Source organism: Acartia tonsa, chromosome 8 (assembly GCF_053477335.1).
Source record: "Acartia tonsa isolate MP-2025a chromosome 8, ASM5347733v1, whole genome shotgun sequence".
Taxonomy (NCBI): Eukaryota; Metazoa; Arthropoda; class Copepoda; order Calanoida; family Acartiidae; genus Acartia; species Acartia tonsa.
In genome coordinates, this window is record NC_137267.1 from 49038356 (window position 1) to 49061411 (window position 23056).

General features: G+C 32.6%; 2 protein-coding genes across 4 annotated transcripts; both read right to left on the minus strand.

Moving 5' to 3' along the window:
• Positions 1-3579: 3579 nt before the first annotated feature.
• Positions 3580-10757, minus strand: LOC145327182 (15-hydroxyprostaglandin dehydrogenase [NAD(+)]-like). Its single transcript, XM_080170753.1, has 11 exons — positions 10661-10757; positions 10085-10163; positions 9571-9673; positions 8749-8818; positions 7607-7685; positions 6657-6715; positions 6289-6357; positions 5800-5907; positions 5085-5155; positions 4718-4785; positions 3580-3763 (listed from the first exon to the last, which is right to left on the minus strand). The coding sequence occupies exons 1-11, from the start codon at positions 10704-10706 to the stop codon at positions 3622-3624; spliced, it is 894 nt and encodes a 297-aa protein (XP_080026879.1). The 5' UTR covers positions 10707-10757; the 3' UTR covers positions 3580-3621.
• A 1725-nt stretch (positions 10758-12482) lies between these two features.
• On the minus strand, positions 12483-21636 carry LOC145327184 (15-hydroxyprostaglandin dehydrogenase [NAD(+)]-like). 3 transcript variants are annotated; one of them, XM_080170754.1, is made up of 12 exons: positions 21595-21636; positions 21247-21280; positions 20500-20579; positions 18921-19022; positions 18755-18824; positions 18517-18595; positions 18042-18100; positions 17108-17176; positions 15462-15569; positions 14908-14977; positions 14463-14531; positions 12483-13745 (listed from the first exon to the last, which is right to left on the minus strand). In XM_080170754.1, exons 1-12 carry the CDS (start codon positions 21604-21606, stop codon positions 13604-13606), a joined length of 894 nt encoding a protein of 297 aa, XP_080026880.1. In that variant the 5' UTR covers positions 21607-21636; the 3' UTR covers positions 12483-13603. The 3 variants fall into 3 exon arrangements, with proteins under 3 accessions (XP_080026880.1, XP_080026881.1, XP_080026882.1); XM_080170755.1 differs by lacking the exon at positions 17108-17176 and adding an exon at positions 16508-16574 and having other exon boundaries at positions 18040-18100; XM_080170756.1 differs by lacking the exon at positions 15462-15569.
• Between the last annotated feature and the right edge of the window lie 1420 nt (positions 21637-23056).

A 23056-nucleotide genomic window follows, 5' to 3' on the forward strand; every position in this document is an offset into this window, starting at 1 on the left:
TATCATTTTATTGACATTTTTCTAAATAAATAGTAAATTAAGGGGCCTCTAATGGTGAGTAACACGGCTGAAAAATAGCCTAAAACAATTTTAGAACCGTAAAGCTTCCTTTGGATGTAGAATATACGTGGATATTATGACAGGGGAATAATAGTCGTCAATTTAGGTTGTTTTTTAAATTAGAGGATCAGTTTGTTCACTAGTATGAGGGGAGGTAATAGGGTAAAGGGGATCGTTATTTTAGCACGCTACAAGTGTCACTCAATAGAGTATATGATAATTTGGAGTACGATCCAAGTAATAATAAATCCATTGTATGTTCATATATTAATAGGTTATTGATTTATTGATCTTCTACGAAACCTTCGTTTGGGTTGTGTGATAACAAAGAGTTGTTATTTAAACAAGGATGACAATATCCATAAAAGCGAAGCACTGAAACGGTAGGACAAACGGACATTTGTATAGTGTCAGAACTTAATAATCAGAATATAAATGTATAAGATTTGAAGCAAAATTGTAAGTAAATTTGTTGAAAAACTGCTTGATACAGGATAATGTTTATGGACATACTTACATTTTTAGGACTTGATTATAGAGTTGCTTCGCTTATAACAGTATACTTTGTTGTTCCAGGAGTCAATATGCAAAAAATCTGATAAATCGGATAATTAGATCTCATTAAATTTTGTTGTTAAAAAATTTTAAAAATCAACATGTTTAAAATGGACGTACGGACATTCTGGTAATAATTATAGTGTTGTACGCTTTCTAAATCATACCAAACTACTAAAGGAATCCCCATGCAAAGTTTAAAATTGATAGGACAATTCTAACATGCCTAAATTAAAGAAAAAAGCTATCCGTTACGGACGGACGGACCGACCCTAATTATAGAAAAGCTTCGTTTTTAAAAATATTAAGCCCAAACAATTTCCTTTATATTGTAGAATTTCGAACTTTTAACGTCAAGATGAATAGTTTTGGATCATTTTAATAAAAATAAAGTATATAGATTTTAATAAAAGTGTCCCTTTATAAAAATGACTAAACCAATTAATAACATACCAATAAAAAGAAGGTAAAAGAAAGAAAGAAAATCAATGCTAAGAATAAATCCTCAGAGAGAGAGAGAGAAAGAGAAAGAAAGAGAGAGAGAGAGAGAGAGAGAGAGAGAGAGAGAGAGAGAGAGAAATAAAGAGGATAGAGAGAGAGAAGCGGGTGGGGGAAGAAAGGGATATTTAAATTGCCAAAAAATAATAATGGAAAAAAAGTAGAATAAGGTTGTCCCGTTTTAGTTTAATTGAATGCAATATGGCAATATTATTTTTTTTAAGTTCTCTTTTTATCAACTGCAGATAACCAACTCTTTGATTGCACACCTTTTATCTAGAGTCTTTGCCCTGACCTTTGCCAAAATATAACTGTTTTCATTTGAAGTTTTCACTTTCAATCTACAGTCATGGGAGATCTAAATAAAAATTGAACAATGATGACAACATCCTAAATAGAGAAGAACAAAAAGTCATGTTTAAAAGGCCAAAGTGAATTATAGAGCAGATGTTTAGTGATCATTATATGGGGAGGGAAAAAAAAGAGGAAGGATAGACTGCCAGACTAATTATCCTTTAAAGGGGAATCTTCATAAAAAAAATCAGCAGTCTAACATATAAAGCTACCTCGAAAATTAAACTTCCCCATAACCGGACCAAGTGTCCCAATAATCAGTCATGTGACATCATAAAAATGAGAGAAATAAGTGGAGAAGTGAGAAAGAAAACCCATAGAAAATAGATGGATAATTTTTATGACGTCACATGGCTGATATTTTATACATTTTGTCCTGTTACTACTTCCCCTATTCCCCTATGGATAAATTATAAATTAGCTTTGATACTAAAAATCCTGTCTCAAATTGTCTATTGACCTATCACTATTTCCCTGAAAGAAAGTATAAAGACACAACAATGGATATAGAATATGTGGATATATTGACAGGGAAAATTTGTCGTCCTCATTTATTGGACAGTTTGTCCATCCAGTAGGAGGGCAGGGGATGGGGTAAAAGTGGATTAGGAATATCGTTATTTTAGCCTGCTTTGAGCATCACTTTATTAGAGAACAGGAACCCTGGTGCAACATCCAAGTAATAATATCCATTAAGAATTAACATACATTCATATGGAATTAATCCTTGAAAAAGTGGTGCAACATCCAAGTAATAATATATCCATTGACACACAACATACATACATATGGAATTTATCCTTGAAAAACTGGTGCAACATCCAAGTAATAATATATCCATTAAGTCACAACATACATACATATGGAACTAATCCTTGAAAAATCAATGTAAAACTCGATGCGGTGTAAAGAGAACTTGACAGGAAAACAGAACAACTACCACAATGTTAATTTACATACGTGTTAGGCAGGGATCTGAAGGGATAAGACAATAGCCGATAAATTGATGTATATCAATAATGATGATACACAAAATTACCCCTTTTGTAGATTACTATTAGTGGTGAAAAAATGAAGACCCTCAACCAATAAAAATTCATAAAGCTCCAAAAAGTTGTCAAGCCAACGAATAAAACACGTTATTATAAAACTTTGGGGACTAGTGTAATAAATAGCCCAATGTCCCCTCCTTTTTTGACTTTTGAACAGTATTAATAATCTATTATTACAAAGTTAGCTACTTATAATAATTGCGGCTGCGTTCCGGCAGAATTGCAGAAAATAGCCTAAATCCGTTCTAGAACTTAAATCTATAAATAAAATAGCATTAAACCATCCCAGGACTTATTTGGAGCTTTCCTATAGAAAACATAATCGACTCACAAATCTTACGTTACAAACAAAGAAAACCTTACTACTTTGGAAGTATTTTGTTACTTGTTAATTTAGTATGTTCGTCTGTTTGTATGCAAATATATGGGGAAAAATGATTTTCTCGGCTGCTATTCAAGTTAGGTTGTTGACTTTTCTGTACTGATAAGCATCCAATTTAAAATTTACTTTGTCCATAGTTCTGTCTGTCTTGCTACAAAAGATCAATTTATAAGAATAGTAAGTTAATGCATAGTATCATAGACTGGTTTCCACGGATATAAAAATAAGAAATTATAAGATAATAAACCAGTTTTGTTAGCTTCGAGGAGCCGAAGGCCCATGCTAACAAAACTGGCAGATATTTATCGTTGCGAAGCCAAACTGAAAAAATAATAAGAAATGGTTATATAGGGAGCTGTACTATGTTTACTAATATGTGTAGTATATAAATTAGAAATCCATGACTTAGCAGCCGCCCATCGAGAAAAAAAATTATGTTTAAATTTGAATTTTATGTGCGGCTGCCGAGCTACGATACAATCTACATTAAAATATAATGTATAAAAGTAGATGAACAATCAAGAAACTCGCCAGCAGAAAACCACATGAAGTCTTGAGGTGAATAGGTCAACTCCAAAGTAGAACCATATTGGTTCAGCGGTTAGCGAGATCCTTTGGTACAGACAGACACACAAATATCCTGTTACTTTATCAGAATGATATAAATAATCACTTAGAAATGAATATTATTAATTATCTTTAATGTATATAGAATCTAAATTAAAATATGATGTATAAAAGTAGATGAACAGCTAGGAAAATTGCCAATAGGAATACCATCTGAAGTCTTGGGGTGAAGATTTCCACTCCAAAAGCAGAATTAAAGAGTTTAGCCCCTGCAGCCAGTACCATTGTCCACTCTCTACATAAAATAGATAACAAGGATGACAATATCCATAAAGGCAAAGCTTTGAAACAGTAGGACAAACGAACATTAATACTTGTTATAACCGAATATGCAGAATATGCAGTCTAAACAAAATTGTAAGTAAAACTGATTGAATAGAGGATACAATTTAAGGACATGCTTACATTTTTAAAACTTAATATTATAGATGATTTGCTTATAACACTGGACCGCGTTGTAATAGGAACAAGGATGACAACATCCATAAAAGCGAAGCACTGAAACGGTAGGACAAACGGACATTAACACTTGTATAGTGTTAGAACTTAATTATCATAATATAAATGTATAAATTGTAAGTAAATTTGATGTAAAACTGCTTGATACAGGATAATTTTTATGAACATACTTACATTTTTAGGGCTTGATTATAGAGTTGCTTCGCTTATTACATTATACTTTGTTGTCCCCGGAATCAATATACAAAAAATCAGATCAATCCGATGATTTGATCACATAAAAATTTGTTGTTAAAAAAGTAAAAAAATCAACATGTTTAAAATGGACGTACGGACATTTTGGTAATTATTATAGAGTTGCTACGCTTTCTAAATCGTACCTAACTACTAAAGGAATCGCCATGCAAAATTTGAAATCGATAGGACAATTCTAACATGCCTAAATTAACGGAAAAAGCTATACGTTACGGACGTACATACGGACGTACGGACGGACGGACGTACGGACGGACCGACCCTAATTATAGAAAAGCTTCGCTTTTAATAAATATTCACAAAATCAGATAAATTGTTAAGTTAAATCATACAAAAACTTGTGGTCAAGAAATTGAAAAAAATATGCATGTTTAAAACAGACGTGTGGGCTTTCTGTTCATGATTATAGAATTGCTACGCTTTCTAAATCGTACCTAACTACTACAAAAATCACAATAAATGGTTTAAATCCTACCTTGAATAATCTTGATAAATGAATGGAGGAACATCATTGAGCACAACTATAGCATCTCCTGTTTTACACCTGGCCAATGTTCACAATTTAATCAATAAACTTTGATAATGGATATATTATTACTTGGATTTTCATGTACTCTAATAAACCTCCATACACCCCCTTTATCCCATATCCTATCTTCCAACCATAAGTAGCAAAGCACAAAAAACGGATTTAAAAAAGTGAACCAAGTAAATGTTCTGTGGTCATAAACATTGATAGCAAAAAAGGAACATTAGAATACAAGATTTTAAGATTCATAGATTTTAATAAAAAAATAAATTTACAACTTCGAATGACTAGGGGTGTTTATGAATAAAAGTTTCCTTGTAACAAGCTTGATGAATGCATCAGCCACATATTCAGGCGTCATCACTCCAAATTTCTTCACCACAGCTAACAAAATACTGTTCAGTCGAGGGTTTTGGAATATATCTGCTTCAAGGGATAAAGGGTGTTCCAAATAACCTTCTAGCTAGGTCCCGAGCTATAGCGCTCTGGAGAGTTGGGTAGATTCAAAGTTCAATATGTTTCTAATTGAAATTGCTTGAGCATGAGCTAGATAATTTTTATAGTTTTTGAGCAAGACTGTAAGGTTTATATTTAAAAAAATGAAGTAAATGTTTTTTTACACTCTTTAATCCTTGAAGGAGATATATTCAAACTTTCCAAGATAAAAAAGGGCACAGAAATAATCTTGTGTAAAATTGGATTGGGTATGGTATCTTCCGTTATAGCAATTGATTTTTTAAGGCAAATAACAGCGCTGTACAATTAATTTTAGTCTTATAATTTTCAAGATAGCAGGGAGAGGGGCATTAAATTCTGCCTTGTATCCCCCCCCCCCCCGGAGTCCTCTTCAAAAAAGAGGAATGGTATGCCAGTTGATTTCTCTTTACTTACCTTATAAATATCCAAAAATCTTTATTTTAATGTTGTAAGCTTGTATTGCTGCGCTAATCATGGATAGATAAAAATGGGTGAGGATACAGATGCCCCTGCTTCAGGTAACCAGTAAAATATATATATATATATATCACCTGAAAAGGCGCTGTATTGATCAATATTTTGAATGATGGCTGTCTGAGCAAAGGCAGGACAGATACATTGAACCTTCACACCTGTCTCACGCAAATAGTTATCTGTTCCTAAAACATTTTTAATTAAGGGCAGGTCTGTTTGTACGTCGTATGTTAATTTTGATTTCAAACTTTGCATCACAATTCCCATAACAGTTAGGTACAATCTAGGAAGAGTAGCAACTCTAAAAACATTACCAGAAAACTTGTACATCGATTTAAAACATACTCAGTTTTTTGACAACAACTTTTTGTATGACATAATTATCCTTCCTATTTATATTTAAATGATGGCTGTCTGATGAAATGTAGGACAGATACACTTAACCCTCACACCTGTCTCATACAGATAAATAGCTGTTCTTGAAACATTTCTTTAGTACTGAAGATGCTCTATAATCCACTTTTTCTGTTCATCAGTCCATCATTCTGACATAGTTCTCTGCTTACCTAAAGTTCTAGTGAGGGCAACAACTCCATGTTTAGCTACAAAGTAGCTGGCAGCTTCTCTGCTAACACCTAAACAAAAATAGTGTTGTCTTCTTTCAGGTATTTTCAGTGGCCTACAAAGGGTTTTGACACACATCTTCACTACACTTTTATGTTTTTTTGACACATTCCTTGATAAAAATCAAGAGGGTGTGATCTTTAGATGGGTGCATTATAAGCAACAAGAGGGGTGGAGATTTAATGACAGGAGGTGGATACATCCACTTTGCAAAACATGTATTATATATTTCTAGGAAACTTAAATCAATAAGTCATTAAACAGGGAATTCATATGCGTTAGAGAAAAACTGTGGACTTTTAATCATCACCTGGTCCAATCCCTGCAAGAGAAGCAGTGTTTACAATGAGTCCTCCTTTTCCACCCTTGCTGAAATATCATAGAATATTATTAGGTAATTCAAACTTTAACAAGGCTGACAAAATTTATAAAGCAAAACTCTAAAATCAAGAGGAAAGACAAATGAACAATAACTCTTAACCAAATTGAACATAAATTTGTTGCCAAATTGCGTAAATACAGAATTCAGTAAATGGACATACTCTTATTTTCAGGATTCGCTTTTAAGAGTTAACCCCATTTATTTTTTTAACTTAATACAACAAAAAAAGGATAATTAGATGCAATTCTTTTGGGAGGGTTAAACAGTTATCCAAAAATATCTATAATACAAAATAGTACGTTGGATGTCTGTCTGAAGCTTAAGATCTCAGTAACCACTGAACGGATTGGACTCTACTCTTCAGGGAATATACCTACTGGTCCTGTGATGGTTTAAAGCTATTTTTTTGGGGGTGGCACACCTCCAACCCCCCAAAAAAATTCTTTTTTAAACAAAAATTAAAAAAAGGGGGGTCGACTATCCCCCCCAAAATAATTTTTTTTTCTTTTTAAATTTAAATAACACAAAAATAGGTTGATCAACTCAATCTAGCAACCCATTAGCTTTTACTGTATTACTTTAGCATCTAGGGCCCGAAGAGGTTGATCAAACTAATTTTTCGTATTTTAGATTTAAAATTTTTTTTTTAAATCTTTGGGGGGGAATTTTTTTTCAGGGGAGGGGTTAGTCAACCCCACTATTTTAATTTTAGTTTTTAAAAAATTTGGGGGGGGAAGATTTTTCATTTTTTGGGGGGGGTTGGCTTGGGGGTGTCCCACCCCCCAAGAAAATAGCTTAAAACCACCACAGGACCAGTAGGTAAACTCTCTGAAGAGTAGAACCCATTCGGTAATAATATATCCATTTATAAATCTAACCTCATGTCCATTTTATCAAGAACATATTCAGTGCATTCCATGACAGCCATTATGTCAATATCCATACACAACTTCCAACCTTAACATTGAAATATAGTTATACATTGCATTGTATTATTGATGATTTTCTACAAATATTATCATTAAAGGTTTGAAACAGTTTTGTTAGCCACAAGAGGCTGCAGGCCCGGGTTGACAAAACCATCATTATTTCTAAAGTTTTTCATATTAATGTTCATGAGAAATTGTCTGTAATACAATGCTGTATTGAATATGTTGTGTTTGCGGAAAAACTTGATTTTTTTATTTTTCAACTCAGGAAAGTTTGTTAGAAAAGATTTTTTTCCTTTCTGAAAATGAAAGTGTCGTCTGCATATTGTGTGTGCATATTTGCATGGCAATAATCTTGAAACATAAAAGGATTTTGTTAAGGAATAAGGTTTTTATTTTCTTAAAATCAAATTTATTAAATTAAACTGTAATTATGCTTCATATTTAATTAATTTCTTTATTCTTTTTTAGATGTTGCTCCCAATGATTTTATGATGTTAATAAATCACATGAACACACATCTACATAAACATGCAGATATCAAAGGGTTTTGAAGCCATAATGTAAAAATTTTATATATAGATAATAGAGCTGTACACGTAGCATCTATGGTTCTGAATCAAAATGGGGATAATGAACTAGAAAAATAGCCTTAACCTATCTCAAGATTTAGATATGAAAATACAATAGCAAAAAAAACATTTTGAAACCTATTTGAAGCTTCCCTAAAAGAAAAACTCAATCGGTTCAGTATTTATTAGAATCTTAAGCTTGGGACAAAAAAAAACTTGCTAAGTTATTTAATAGCATTAAACACACAAAGTTTGTTCTATAACACTCAGCTTGAAACATCAGTTAGTTTCATGTTTCACTAAATAAATACTAATGCATAAAATATTTTTTTGGGAATTATTTTTTCTGGGGGTTGGGAGGGTTGGTTACCCACTCCCAACATAGTTATTAACCTTCGCATGACCTATGAGAAGCTACATTGGAAAGGAGAACCATATCAGTTCAGCAGCTAGCAAGATTCTTTGGTATTACAAATAGACACACAGATAGACATCCTGTTACTTTTTTAAACAACTAACCTGGTGTATGATTAATTCCTGCATTGTTGCAAAATATGTCCACCGTTTTTCCAAAAATTTTTTCACAGTCCTTAAAAAAAAGACTTTTGATCTGGGCTCGGCAGCCGCACAATAGTCGCGAATAAGCCTCAAATTTAAATCCGTTAGGATGCTTCATTTATTTTTAAAAAGAGTGATTGGCGTCTGACGCGCAGTTGCTGAGCCCTGAAATTTGGGTCTTGGCATCGCAGCCAAAAAAAACAATTTTGGAGAGGCAACGATGCAGCAACTTATTTTTTTTTTAAAGCCTAGTTCACAAAAGACCTCTGAAATTTTTAGGTCGACCTTTCAAAGCTTTAGGTTGACCTATTTCAGAAAGGTATTTCTTGGTTGTACTTGTATAGGTTGACCTAAAGAGAAAATCAGACGAGCTCTAAAAGTTATTTGTGAACTGGGCATAAGAATTCACCAATGCTGTTTATGTATTTAGAATAACATTACATTTTCTAAATCTTTTAAAGAAGGAAATCAAGTATAATCAAAGCATGATGTGTTATGCTTTAAGAGTTGCTTTGCTGCTAAGGTAACAATAAATCACAAAAATTATAAAGGTTTTAGAACAAACGCAGGAGTGACAAACGTCAGAGTGTTAAAAATATTTAGTTAATTAAATATTTCTATACAAATTTAGTTAGGGTAAGCTATGAATATACAAATAAGCTGGGGCTATGCATTTAAAAACCTATAAGATTAAATAGAATAGGTCAGGTTAGTTTAAGTGTACACTCCGACGTTTGTCTCTCCTGCATTTGACCTGGGACTATAAAAAGGAATTAATCGTACCTCGTAAAGACTGACAATATCATCCTTGTTAAGAACATCACACTTTATGAAAAAGACCTTTTCTTTGCCGAACCTTTCCCCAAGTTCATTCATTGACTTTTCGCCTATTTAATTTTTGTAATGGCTGTTTTTTTTCTATTTAGAGATTGATTCTTTTAAATAGATAGAATAGTTATTTATCGCATCGTATTGTATTTTTAAAAATAATAAACTATAAGATTAAGATCAGGTTTGTTAATTATTCTCGAGGGGCCAAAGGTCCGAGCTAACAAAACAGGTACAAATTGTGATTTTCATTTCAATAGTCGTGAAAAATTGTCTGTAATACGATGATATGCATGGTATGGCTGAGAACTGGTTCTAATGCAGCGGATATTAATCGGCTTCAAAGCCATACTGGAAAGATGGTTTTATAGGGAATCTTTTAGTAATAGACCGACGGACAGACGTTAGGATGTATCATCATAGCTTTAAAGCAGAGGCGCTGCCAAGAATTATTTAAACAGCACAATTTCCTATTTCCGAATTGACATCAGAAAGACAGACGTAAGCACCAGCCTTCAAAAGTTCCACAGCAAACGCCTTGCCTAAGCCTAAAATGATAAACATTTGGATTACGACATTTTAGAACCAATATTAAATTAAATTATATGGATATAAAGTATACCTGAATATGTTGACAGGGGAAATTAGACGTCAATGTTGCTAACATTTACCTCATTTATAAGTCAGGTCGTTCATTCAGTAGGATTGGAGGAAATGAGGTTAAAAGCGTGGATTGGGATACCGATATTTTAGCCAGCTGCGAGTATAACTTTATTAGAGCACATCAAAATCTGGCGCAACATCCACGTAATGATATAGCGATTTATCTCAATAATGAAATCCTAAAAATGAAAGTATGTCCCTCTACTGTATCCTGTATTTACGTAATTTTGCAACAATCTTATGTAAATTTCGTTTAAACTTACAAATTAATGTTCTGCTTATTGAGTTAAGCTACTCTACAAGAGTTATTGCTCGTCTGTCCTTCCTTCTGATTTTAGAGCTTCGCTTTAATGGATGTTGTCATCCTTGTTTTAAATTTTACCTTGCGCGGAGCCAGTTATTATGGCAAGTTTATCCTGTACGTTCATTTTCACTTAATTTGTAATCTAAAATAGAAGTAACTAAAAAGTCAAACTTTAATATTATTTTTGTTATCTTAATAATGAAAAGATAAGAGGAATGATTTTTTATAACTAAATGCAATGCAATGGATGTAGAATATATGTGGATATTATGACAAGGGAAAAATTGTACACAAATTAGTTGTAAAATTAAGCAGATACAGGATATGTTTAATATTTTTAGAACTTGATTACAGAGATGCTTTGCTATTAACATTGCACTTTGTTGTCCTAAGAATCCGTATTCCAAAAATCATATGAATAGGATGATTATATCTAACAAACAAAATTGTCAAAAAAAAGTTCAAATTCACTATGTTTTAAATGGACGTACGGACTTTCTGGTAATGTTTATAGAGTCGACTTTAAGTATTGAATCTACAATAAAAAAAATAAATAAGTTATGTTTAATTATAAATAACAATTAAACGAATGACTTTATACAGTTAGGGAGTTGAATCCATTTTTATAAAAGCAGAAATATAATCTATGATTATGGTTTGGACCCTCTAAAACTGTAATCTACCTTTCCACTTTCCCCTCTCTTGGTGAAGATATCTTCAACGCCGATACGATTTTTGAAATGTAAGATTCTACTTTCCCCTCTCTTGGTGAAGATATCTTCAACGCCGATACGATTTTTGAAATGTAAGATTCCTTTTTCCCCTCTCTTGGTGAAGATATCTTCAACGCCGATACGATTTTTGAAATATAAGATTCCACTTTTGTCTCTCTTGTTGAAGATATCTTCACCAAGAGAGGCAAAAGTGGAATCTTAAATTTCAAAAATCGTATCGGCGTTGAAGATATCTTCACCAAGAGAGGGGAAAGTGGAAAGGTAGATTACAGTTTTAGAGGGTCCAAACCATAATCATAGATTATATTTCTGCTTCTATAAAAATGGATTCAACTCCCTAACTGTTATAACAATAACTTTTTGTTGACTAATCTAAAATTCATTTATATATATTTATACAAGTTTGTGAACAAATTTTGCGTTTACATTAACCTCAAAGTGTTCATTATTTTTGCACCTCAAATGTTTATTTATATCTATCATACAAAACAATAAGGGGTTAAAAGTTTTTTTTTGCAAATAAGGACAATTTTTCTGCTCCTAACATTTCAATGTCAGACCTTTGTTTTTATGTCCTTTTTATTTGAAAATGTTTAGCAAATTTAATTTTCATATTTTTGAAGGTGGATGAATAGTCGGCGGGAAAACGATGGCGGATTTTCATATAATAATAACCATAGGAATCACTTTATACCAGGTTTGCTGGCATCCTGTGCCCTCCGGGATTGAGATATTCAAAAAATTTCATTTCTCAGTTATGTGTGATACCCATCTTTCACACACAGAAAATAAGTTAGATATCGCAGTTAGCCTTTAAAGAAATGCACCATCCAAATCGCCGATACAATTTTACAAGAATCATTAAACAGATATTGTAGCAAGTCAAATATACCAACGATCTTAGTAAAATACAAAATGGATGTAGTCCCTGTCAAAAGAAAATCTATAAATAAAATCAGTCGTCTGTCTTGAATAGCTTCCGAGAAATTCGCATTTTTTCCATAGCGTTACTGACTAACGGGCTTATGGACAGACAGACAAAGTGAATCACAGTGTAGCGTCGTTACTAAATATATAACTAGCTGCTAAATAAATGCTACTTTACACAAAGTTCTTTATTTAACAAAAATATACATACATAAGTAAAATTGGTACTACGTCAAACATTAGATACGTCAAACAGTAGATGCGACAAACGCTAGACAGACAAACAGTAGATGCGTCAAACGCTAGACAGACAAACAATAGATGCGTCAAACACTAGACTACGACAAACAGTAGAATTTTCAATTTCGCGACATACAGTAGAATTTTTAAAGTGCGACAAACACTAGAAGCTACATACGCTAGAATTTAGACTTAAAAAATATTCAAAGATTTTTTCGTTTATAAATACTAAATTTATATTACTATCAATGCAGGGATCTAAAGGGATAAGATATTGGCCGAAAATGTACATCCCTTATAGCATAAAATTAACGGTTAAAACGTTTAAACACTCAACTTATTAAACCAACCAATCAAATTCATTAAAGTACCAAAAGTTGGTTAGCCAACGAATAAGAAAACTTTCTTATAAAATTTTTGACCCCCCCCCCCTCAACCTCATTTTTTATTTTAGTATATTTTAAAGTATTTTTTTTTTGGGGGGGGGGAGAGTAATTTTTTTTAGGGGCGAAATATCTGGGGAGGGTGGTGGTACCCTCAACCAAAATTGTTATAATCCTTCCCATGACCTAAGAGAATCTACCCTGTTAAGGAGAATTCGATCGGTTCAGCATTTAGCGAGATTCTGCAGTATAGACAAACAAACATCCTTTTACTTTTTTATAAGGATTAATTCTAGCGTTTGTCGTATCTATTGTTTGTCGCCTTTAGAAAAAATCTAGCCTTTGTCATATTCTAGTCTTTGTCGCATTCTAGCGTTTGTCGTATCTAGCGTACGTCGTGTCTAGGGTTTGTCTGTCTACTGTTTGTCTGTCTAGCGTTTGTCGCATCTACTGTTTGACGTATCTAGGGTTTGACGTAGTACCGTAAAATTATCCAGAGGTCTAAAGGGATAAGACAATGGCAGAAAAAATTTTATGTATCCCCAATGATGAAACACAAAATTACTGATTCTAAATATTACAATTTCTGGTGAAACGTTTGGACACTAAAAAACCCACCAATCAAAATTCAATAAGAATCCCCAAAGTTGATGTGCTAACGACTAAAAATCGTTATTACAAAACTTTGGGGACTAGAGTAATAAACAGCCCTATGTCCCCTCCCTCCCTGATAATTATCAAAATAATAAACACAATACAAAATGAATAACAATAAAAACTACAAATAAAAACAACATTTGAAGTTTAGGGGTGAATAAATCTACACCAAATACAGAATGAGCTAGCTTCGAACCTGCAGACAGAACAAATGTCCACTCTCTAAAATCAGGCATAATTAATAGTTATTTATCGCATCGTATTATAGACAGCTTTCCGGGGATATTAAAACGAAAATTTTGTTAACTGAAGGATCGGGTTAACCAAACTAGTATAATTTTTTTTATTATTTAGAAAATTGTCTGTAATACGATGCTGTTAAAGACTTTTCAGAATGGCTGAGAACTAGTTATAATCCAGCGGAAACTAATCGGCTTCGAAGCCATACTGGAAATAGATTACTAGCATAGATAAAAAGGACAAAGGGAGTTATAGGGCAGAATTTCTATGGCTATAAAGATGAATTAATGTAAAGAAGCATATGATAAGAAAATAGAAAACAGAGACAAACAGATATGCTCATACACATCCTATTACTTTTACATAAGGATATATTTCCCAATAGTAGCCGAGAGAATATTATAATATTAAAGACTTGCGGACAGACAGACAGACAGACAGACGAACAAACAGACAGATAGACGGACAGACAGACGGACAGACATACGGACAGACAGACAGACAGACAGACGGACAGACAGACAGACGGACAGACAGACAGACGGACAGACAAACGGACAGACAAACGGACAGACAGGCGTATAGACAGATGGACAGACAGACGGACGGACAGACGGACGGACAGACACACAGACAGATAGACAGATAAACAAACAGACAGACAGACAGGCAGACGGACAGACAAAGTGAAAAGTTTACCTGGAGTAATCCGTATAGATAAATGGTGGTACATCCTTGAGAACTATCATGGCATCTCCTGTACCACATCTATAAATCGATATAATATTACATGTATGTTGCACCAGATTTTCATGTACTCTGATAAAGTGATGCTCGCAGCTGGCTAAAATCGATACCCCTCATCCCCTCCCCTCCTACTGGATAAACGAACTGAACATTAAACGAGTTCCATGTTAGCAAGCTAAATTGACGACAAATTTTTTCATGTCATAATATCCACATATATTTTACTTCTATTACAATTATATATTTTATAACAACTAGATGTTCATTTTCAATGTTTCAATATTTTCAAAAACAAAAAAAAATCTTCGAACTAATAAAAGAAATCCTCCAATGAAAATATTCACTAATGTTAACCATAATCATTACAGTGCTCCGTGTAAAAATGACTAATTCTTACCTAGTGACAAGTTTGAAGAAAGCTTGCGCCACATACTCTGGTGTCATTACTCCAAATTTCTTCACTGCAACTGAAATAGGTTAAATTTTTAACAGAAATTTACTTTACTCCGCGTAAATTATCGCTCGTCGTTGGGAAGGTAATAGGTTCGAATCTCGGCTTAACTTCGCCTTAACTAAAGTCGTTAAGAATGGTTCCTAATTTCTGCTAAGTATTTTAAAAAATAGAGTAAGGTAAATGCTTTGGCCCAAAATAGGCACAACTCATTACCATGCACAATTGAAACTTCCGGGACAAGGGTCGTAGAATCGAAACGTTGGTTGTCTGTTATATGTTATTTAACCAAATTCACTGAGTGTTTTGGGACTTTTCTTAAATTTTGATAGATTGGTTCTCAACTGGAAGTGTTCAAAATTTTCAACCAATAATTTTAATTTACAGAAGGGCAAATTAAAACTTTGTGTATCTTCGTTGGGAATTTTATACGTACATCAATTTATCGGTCATTGTCTTATCCCTTTAGATCCCTTGACACCTTTCTGACTAATTTTTACCTTCGAACTCTTTATTTGGATTGTCCACTTTCATGATATCAGTATCATCAAAGGATGGACAGATGCACTGAACCTTCACCCCAGTCTCTCTCATCATGGTGACTGTACCTAAAATGTATAACACTTACAACTTAGCTCCTAGATGCCTCTATCGGCAAGTAAAATATTTTCTTTTAACTCTATGTTAGGATCAGCTGTTTCCTAAGAATATCTAAAAGGCTGCGCTTGTTTCGTAGAATTTGATTTCTCTTTGTAGGGTGATGGTACATTATACACATAATGGGTTAGCTGTAAATAGTCCCATTTCCTAGGATAAACTTATCTTTCTAGATGTTATTTTAACAACATTTTTGTCGCTTTTATTGATAATTGAATGGATTTGACGGATTTTGGGGCCAATTTGACCATCTAGTAAAATATCTACTTATCTTTTCGCGACTAATTATAATTTTTTCTTGCAAAAATGAGCAAAATCTGATAGTTTTATATTTATCCATACCATTTGGTTTACATGCATAATAATTGTTGAAAACACGAGGGATCTAAATGGATAAGGCAATACATGATATATTGATGTACTTTTCCAATCATGAAAAACAAAATGACCCCATTTGCAGATTACCTAAAGTTCTGGTAAGAGTTACAACTCCATGCTTTGCCATATAATAGCTGTAGGATTTTCTACTTAAACAGACAGACACACAGACATATTTACATTCATATTTACCTAATGTTCTGGTAAGAGTTACAACTCCATGATTTGCTACAATATAACTGTAGGATTTTTTACTTAAACAGACAGACAGACACTCAGACATACTTACATTCATATTTACCTAAAGTTCTGGTAAGAGATACAACTCCATGCTTTGCCACATAACAACTGTAGGAGTCTCTGCTTAAACAGACAGACAGACACACAGACATACTTAGATTCATATTTACCTAAAGTTCTGGTAAGAGTTACAACTCCATGCTTTGCCATATAATAACTGTAGGAGTCTCTGCTTAAACAGACAGACAGACATACTTACATTCATATTTACCTAAAGTTCTGGTAAGAGTTACAACTCCATGCTTTGCTACATAATAACTGTAGGATTCTCTGCTTAAACAGACAGACAGACACACAGACATACTTACATTCATATTTACCTAAAGTTCTGGTAAGAGATACAACTCCATGCTTTGCCACATAATAACTGTAGGAGTCTCTGCTTAAACAGACAGACAGACGGACAGACAGACGGACAGACAGACAGACACACAGACATATTTGCATTCATATTTACCTAAAGTTCTGGTAAGAGATACAACTCCATGCTTTGCCACATAATAACTGTAGGAGTCTCTGCTTAACAGACAGACAGACGGACAGACAGACGGACAGACAGACAGACACACAGACATACTTAGATTCATATTTACCTAAAGTTCTGGTAAGAGTTACAACTCCATGCTTTGCTACATAATAACTGTAGGAGTCTCTGCTTAAACAGACAGACAGACGGACAGACAGACGGACAGACACACAGACATACTTAGATTCATATTTACCTAAAGTTCTGGTAAGAGTTACAACTCCATGCTTTGCTACATAATAACTGTAGGAGTCTCTGCTTAAACAGACAGGCAGACATACTTACCTAATGTTCTGGTAAGAGTTACAACTCCATGCTTAGCCACATAATAACTGTAGGAGTCTCTGCTTAAACCTGAATACATTTTAAATAAAGATGAAAATATCCATAAAATACAGGCTGTAGTAAAAGGGCATACTTTCATTTCTCGTATTCATTCGAATCCGGTGGATAGGAACCGGTTCTCATCCATACGAAAAAACTATGTCTAGCATCGTATTATATCCAGTTTTCTATGAATATAGAAATGCACAATCATAAGATTAAAACCAGTTTTTTTAGCCGGTGCCTCCGGCACCTCGGGTCTAAAAAAACTAATTTTAATCTTATAATTGTACATTCTATATCCGCGGAAAGCCGTTTATAATACGATGCGAGAAATAACTATTATAGGATTTAATTATAGAGATGCCCTATGGTATTGTACTTTGTTGTCCTATTAATAATTATTCCAAAAATCAGATGAATATGATAATTACATAAATCTAAAATTCTTGTCAAAAAAGTTAAAAAATCTGAATTTTCAGTTCTGACAATCAAAATATGTCAACATTCGTTTATCCTACCATTTCAGAGCTTTGGTTTTATGGATGTTGTCATCTTTGTAATAAATTAATAATCCTATTCCTCTGCTTTTTAGAACAATGATTTCTATGACAATGAGGTGAAATATTTTAAGAAAATCATCTATATAAACAAGTCCCCAAAAAGTATGTAGAGTATTTATAATACAACAAATTTATATACAATTTTGATAAGACTTATTATTTTAATCTCTACACTGTAAAAACTAATTCCTATAACTTCTATGTTTTGCTTACTAATTGATGTAGAATATACGTGGATATTAAGACAGAGGAAAAATTTTCTTCAATTTAGGTTGTAACTCGTTCATTGGTCAGACCATTCTCCCAGTAGGTGGGGAGGGGATGGTGTTTACCTGGACAAATCCCAGCAAGAGAGGCTGTGTTTACAATTAGACCTCCTTTTCCACCTTTCCTAAATCATCACAGTGAAGCTTTAAAACAATATGTAAAGTACTATAAGGACAATTGGATTTTCGCATAAAATATTTGTCTGATTGTAAAACTGATTATTATTATTATTCCATTAGAATTCAGCCCACTCAGGATTCAACCCGTGGAATTTATTCCAATGAGATTCAACCAAATGGAATTCAGTTCAACGGGACTCAACCTATAGAATGTAGTCCATACAGAATTCAATGGAATTAAGCCCACACAGGGTTCAACCCATTGAATTAAGCCCACACAGGGTTTAACCCAAGGAATCCAGCCCACATGGGACTTAACCCAAGAAATTCAGCCCAAATGGGATTCAACCCACAGAATTCAGCCCACACATTAATTTTCACTGATTTTTTTCCCAACTTATAAACATAATTTAAAGCCCACCTCATGTCCATTTTATCAAGAACATATTCTGTACACTCCATGACAGCCATTATGTCAATATCCATACACAATCTCCACCCTAAACAAACCACTTGATAATATGAATTCTTACACAACCAAAACTATTGTAGCTAAGAAAACTTGTATTAATTGTCAGTAAAATGATGCTATACATGCTGAGAAATTTTTCTAATATAGTCGTTAGTCGGTTTCAAAGCCCTACTGGAAAAAGTTCTACCTTTTGTGTGGTTAATTCCAGCATTATTACAAAAAATATCAACTGATTTGTCAAAATGGTTTTCACATTCCTAGACAAAATTCAGATTATATTGGTAAAAAATAGATAAAAGTTTTTAATAACTTATCTAAAGAATACATTTTCTAGATGTAAAATATAATTTTACCTCATAAAGTTTGTTGATATCTTCTGTTTTCAAAACATTACATTCAACAAAATGGACTTTGTCATCACCAAATCTTTCTTTCAATTCTGACAAAGCCTTTTCTCCTATTTTAAAGTGACTGTTATGTGATTCCATAAAAATGTTAATGTTATGTTATCTTTAAATTGCAGAATAGTTAGTTATCACATACTATTACAGACGACTTTCCACCATAATGAAGAAAAAATTTTAGGATAAATTCAATTTTTTTAGCCCGGAATGACAAAAGATCCAGGCTAGGAAAACAGGTATTAATTTTATGATTTTATTTTATTATTTGTACAAAATTGTCTAAAATATGATACCTTACATGACTTTTTTGTATGGCTTAAAACTGGTTCTAATCCAGCAAATACAGGGTGTTTCAAAATAAACTGCGTTTTCCGGTTTTGGGAAACAACCAGTAGGAGTATGAAAAAAAAATTATATATTCTTATTCTCTATAAAAATATGGATCAATTTTATAAAAGGTGTTTTTTGATATCTCTTAAAACAATAGCGCTTTTTAGAACTTAAAGAATTCAAAATGTGTGTGTGTTGCTTTATTCATGTAGAATTTAAGACTATAACGTTCAAATAAATTATTCTTTTTACTTGAAAACGACATTTTAGCATGCTCAACGAAATATTTTAATAATTACATTTAAAATCTAATTTAAGATGCCTTTTTTAAAACAAAAAAAATCAATATTCTTTTTGCTTGGATTTTAGTTCTAAGTATTAAAATTCTTCATATTCGTTCCTCGCCCCTCCCCCTTTAATCTCCTAATCTCTTAATTTTGATTGACAGATTATAAGAGATAATCTCATAAAACATGAGTAATTTAAGAAAACGCACTTTTTACTGACAAATTTAAACCATGATAACTTGCTTTTTTTTTAAAGATATTGAAATGAAATAAAAAGTGACTTGTTTTATTTGTCAATGCACACAGTATTAATAGAGATTTTTTTCTAAAAATGACTTTGCCATAGAGAAAAAGAAAAACTAAATTCTTAAGAACCTAAAAAGGTCTTTGCATGGAGCCAAAAATAGAAAATATGTAAAAAATATCATAGGGGGACATTGATTCAACCTTTTAATACTTTGATATTGAACTTTTGAAACAATATGTTGCAAAATATACAAGTTATTTCAATCTAATTGATATCTCATATTCAACATCAAGCATTTTCCCCCTACATGTACCTATCAGTACAGCCGCATTTTTAGAGATATTAAAAAACACCTGAAGTAAATCCGATGTACATTTTTACATAGAATATGGACCTATAATCCTTTTTTTCATATTCCTTCTGGTTGGATCTAAAAACCGGAAAACGCAGTTATTTTGAAACACCGTGTATATATATAGGTTTAAAGCCATAATGAAAAAAAATCACACAGATGTGTGAAAATATATCTGAAAAACCATATTAATTTTACTATAATTTACATAAAAAAAGCAATTAAACAGACGCAATTATTATTATGGATGAACTGGCAAGATTAGATAAATAGAAGCTGTGCTATTTATAGATAAATACTAAAGAGTCAATTTCCTATTTGTGTGTTGACATCAGATAAGCAAACAAAGGCCCCTCCTTTCAATAGTTCCACTGCAAAAGCTTTTCCTAAACCTTTAAACACAATTACATATCTAAATGTATTTTAAAACTAGCAGCTAAGCCTCGAGAGCCTCAGGTGACTCTTTGAAAAATATTTTTTTGGTATAAAAATTTCACTTAGATTGGTTGTAAAGAAAACCATAAAGGTTCATCGAGATCCTTTGGTATAGACAAACACAGATCCTGTCACTTTTTTAGGATTAAGCTTTTGTTCTTCATTGAGTTTTTGAAAAGGGTAAAATTTTAACTTTTAGAATTTATGCAATATAGAAAGAATTACATAAAAAGCAGAAAACTACAGTAGTTTAAAGCTAGAACTATGTTAGAATAAAGTGAATCATGGATCGCATTTTCAAAGAAGCTCTATTTTCATTATTCTAGGTTTAGTTAGGTTAGGTAAATGTAAATTATTGCCCCCACAAGGTTAGGAAATTGGCATTGCAGGGTTACAGCCCCCCACAGGTGCTAGAAAAAAAGGAGAAAAGCTACTGTGAAAATACAATAGAAACCACTACTAGTTTTTTTTCTTCGTGATCCTAACATATTGTTTAAAAATATTGTTTTTAAGGACACCTTATTTCACCCCAAAAGTTGCTCACTTAAGAGGAATATAAAAAATTGTAATAAAAGTTATTATCCCTGGAATATTTTTTTATGAGTGTAGCAAAAAATAATTTACCTTGACTAGACCCAGTAATGATGGCAAGCTTATTCTAAACAACATTAAAATTATAATAGTTATTTATCACATCGTTTTATAGACAGCTTTCCGCGGATATCAAAATGAAAAAATATAAGATTAAACTATTTTTATGATTTTTATTTTATTGTACGTCGAAAATTGTCTGTAATACAACGTTATACATGATTCAGTATGGCTGAGAACTTATCTAAAGAAACGATATGAAGAGGTTTCGAAGCAATACTAAAATTTTTGTTGAGGGTACGTTCAATGTTACATTTTTTTTTTTTTTTACTTTAAACCTATTTAATCCTATATGAACTTGAAAACTTATAAATTGAATACCTTAACATCCATTCTTATTGCTTCCTAAGTCTTTAGAAAACTAAAAAACAAAATATTATAATTTTTCTTATCTCTAATACAAAGAAAAACAATTTATAAATAGATTTGTAATTGTTTCTATGTCTTGGATAATAAAAATTAAAGATTACAATAAAAGTATTTCCATCCAGGAATTTAAAGGGATAAGACAATGGCCGATAAATTAATTTTTTCATTCTATTTAACTGAAAAGAAGGAATAAAATTGTCTGTAATTTGATGGTATCCATGATTTTTAAAATCAGTTTCAAAGTCATGCTGGAAAGAATTAGAAAACATTTTAGTAGCTACTAGCATGGCTACTCTAAAACTCACCATGTGTCTCCGTCTATGTAATTTTCTTGTAATAATTCTGTTAAAAAAATGAGCTTTACTCTTTAACTTTCTTGAACCGTCAGTCTGTTTTTAATGCACTAGGGGACATTAAAACAATCTATAGGAAAATGAAAATTGGTAATGCTCAATATACATATCTTTAAAATAACTATGTGCTTTCTTTGAAGCCAAAGGATATTTTGTAAAGTTATAAGCAAATCATCTCAATAATCAAGTCAGCTGGCATTTTTTCAGTGTTAATCTTTGTTTTTAGATTTTCTGATTTATCAAGCTTTGCTTTAATTGAAGTTGTCATCCTTGTTTAAAAGAAAACAGTACAGATATTACTTAGTGACAATGATAAATCAGAGAGAGAGAGAGGACAATGGGCTGTTTATAACACTAGTCCCCAAAATTCTTGATAACGTTTTCTTAACAACTTTGGGGACTTTTACTGAACTTTGATTGGTTGGTTTATTAAGTTGAGAGTTCAAACGTTTCAACTACTTATTTTAATCTACAGAAGGGGTAATTTTGTTTGTCATCATTGGAGATGTACATCAATTTATTAGACATTGTCTTATCCCTTTAGATCCCTGAAAATAAATGATGGATGTATATAGTAGCTTCGCAACTAGCAAAATTTCCGGACATGTGATAAGAACGGATATATAATATGTGGATATATTGACAGGGGAACATTTGTCGTCAATCTAGGTTTCTCATATGGACCTCATTTATTGGTCAGTTTGTTCATCCAATAGGAGAGCATGTAATCGAGTAAAGGGGGTGGATTGGGAGTATGTTATTTGAGTCAACTGCAAGTATCACTTTATTAGGGTATATGAAAATCTGATTATCCAAATAATAATATATCGATTGTGATATAAGTTTAAGTAATTTTACGCAATTGATTGAAATAAACCGTCCCTACACAATGTGGTATTCACCATCCAAGTTTATGTATCCCCATCCCTGTCCACATTCCTATACTTCTCTGGCTGAGTCAGACCTCCACTTGTAACCGCCACTATACTCCATCCTGCTGTGTTGAGAGCTAGTTGATTGTTGCAGGCCAAAGAGTGAATACTTCTCTCCCGTCTGCATTC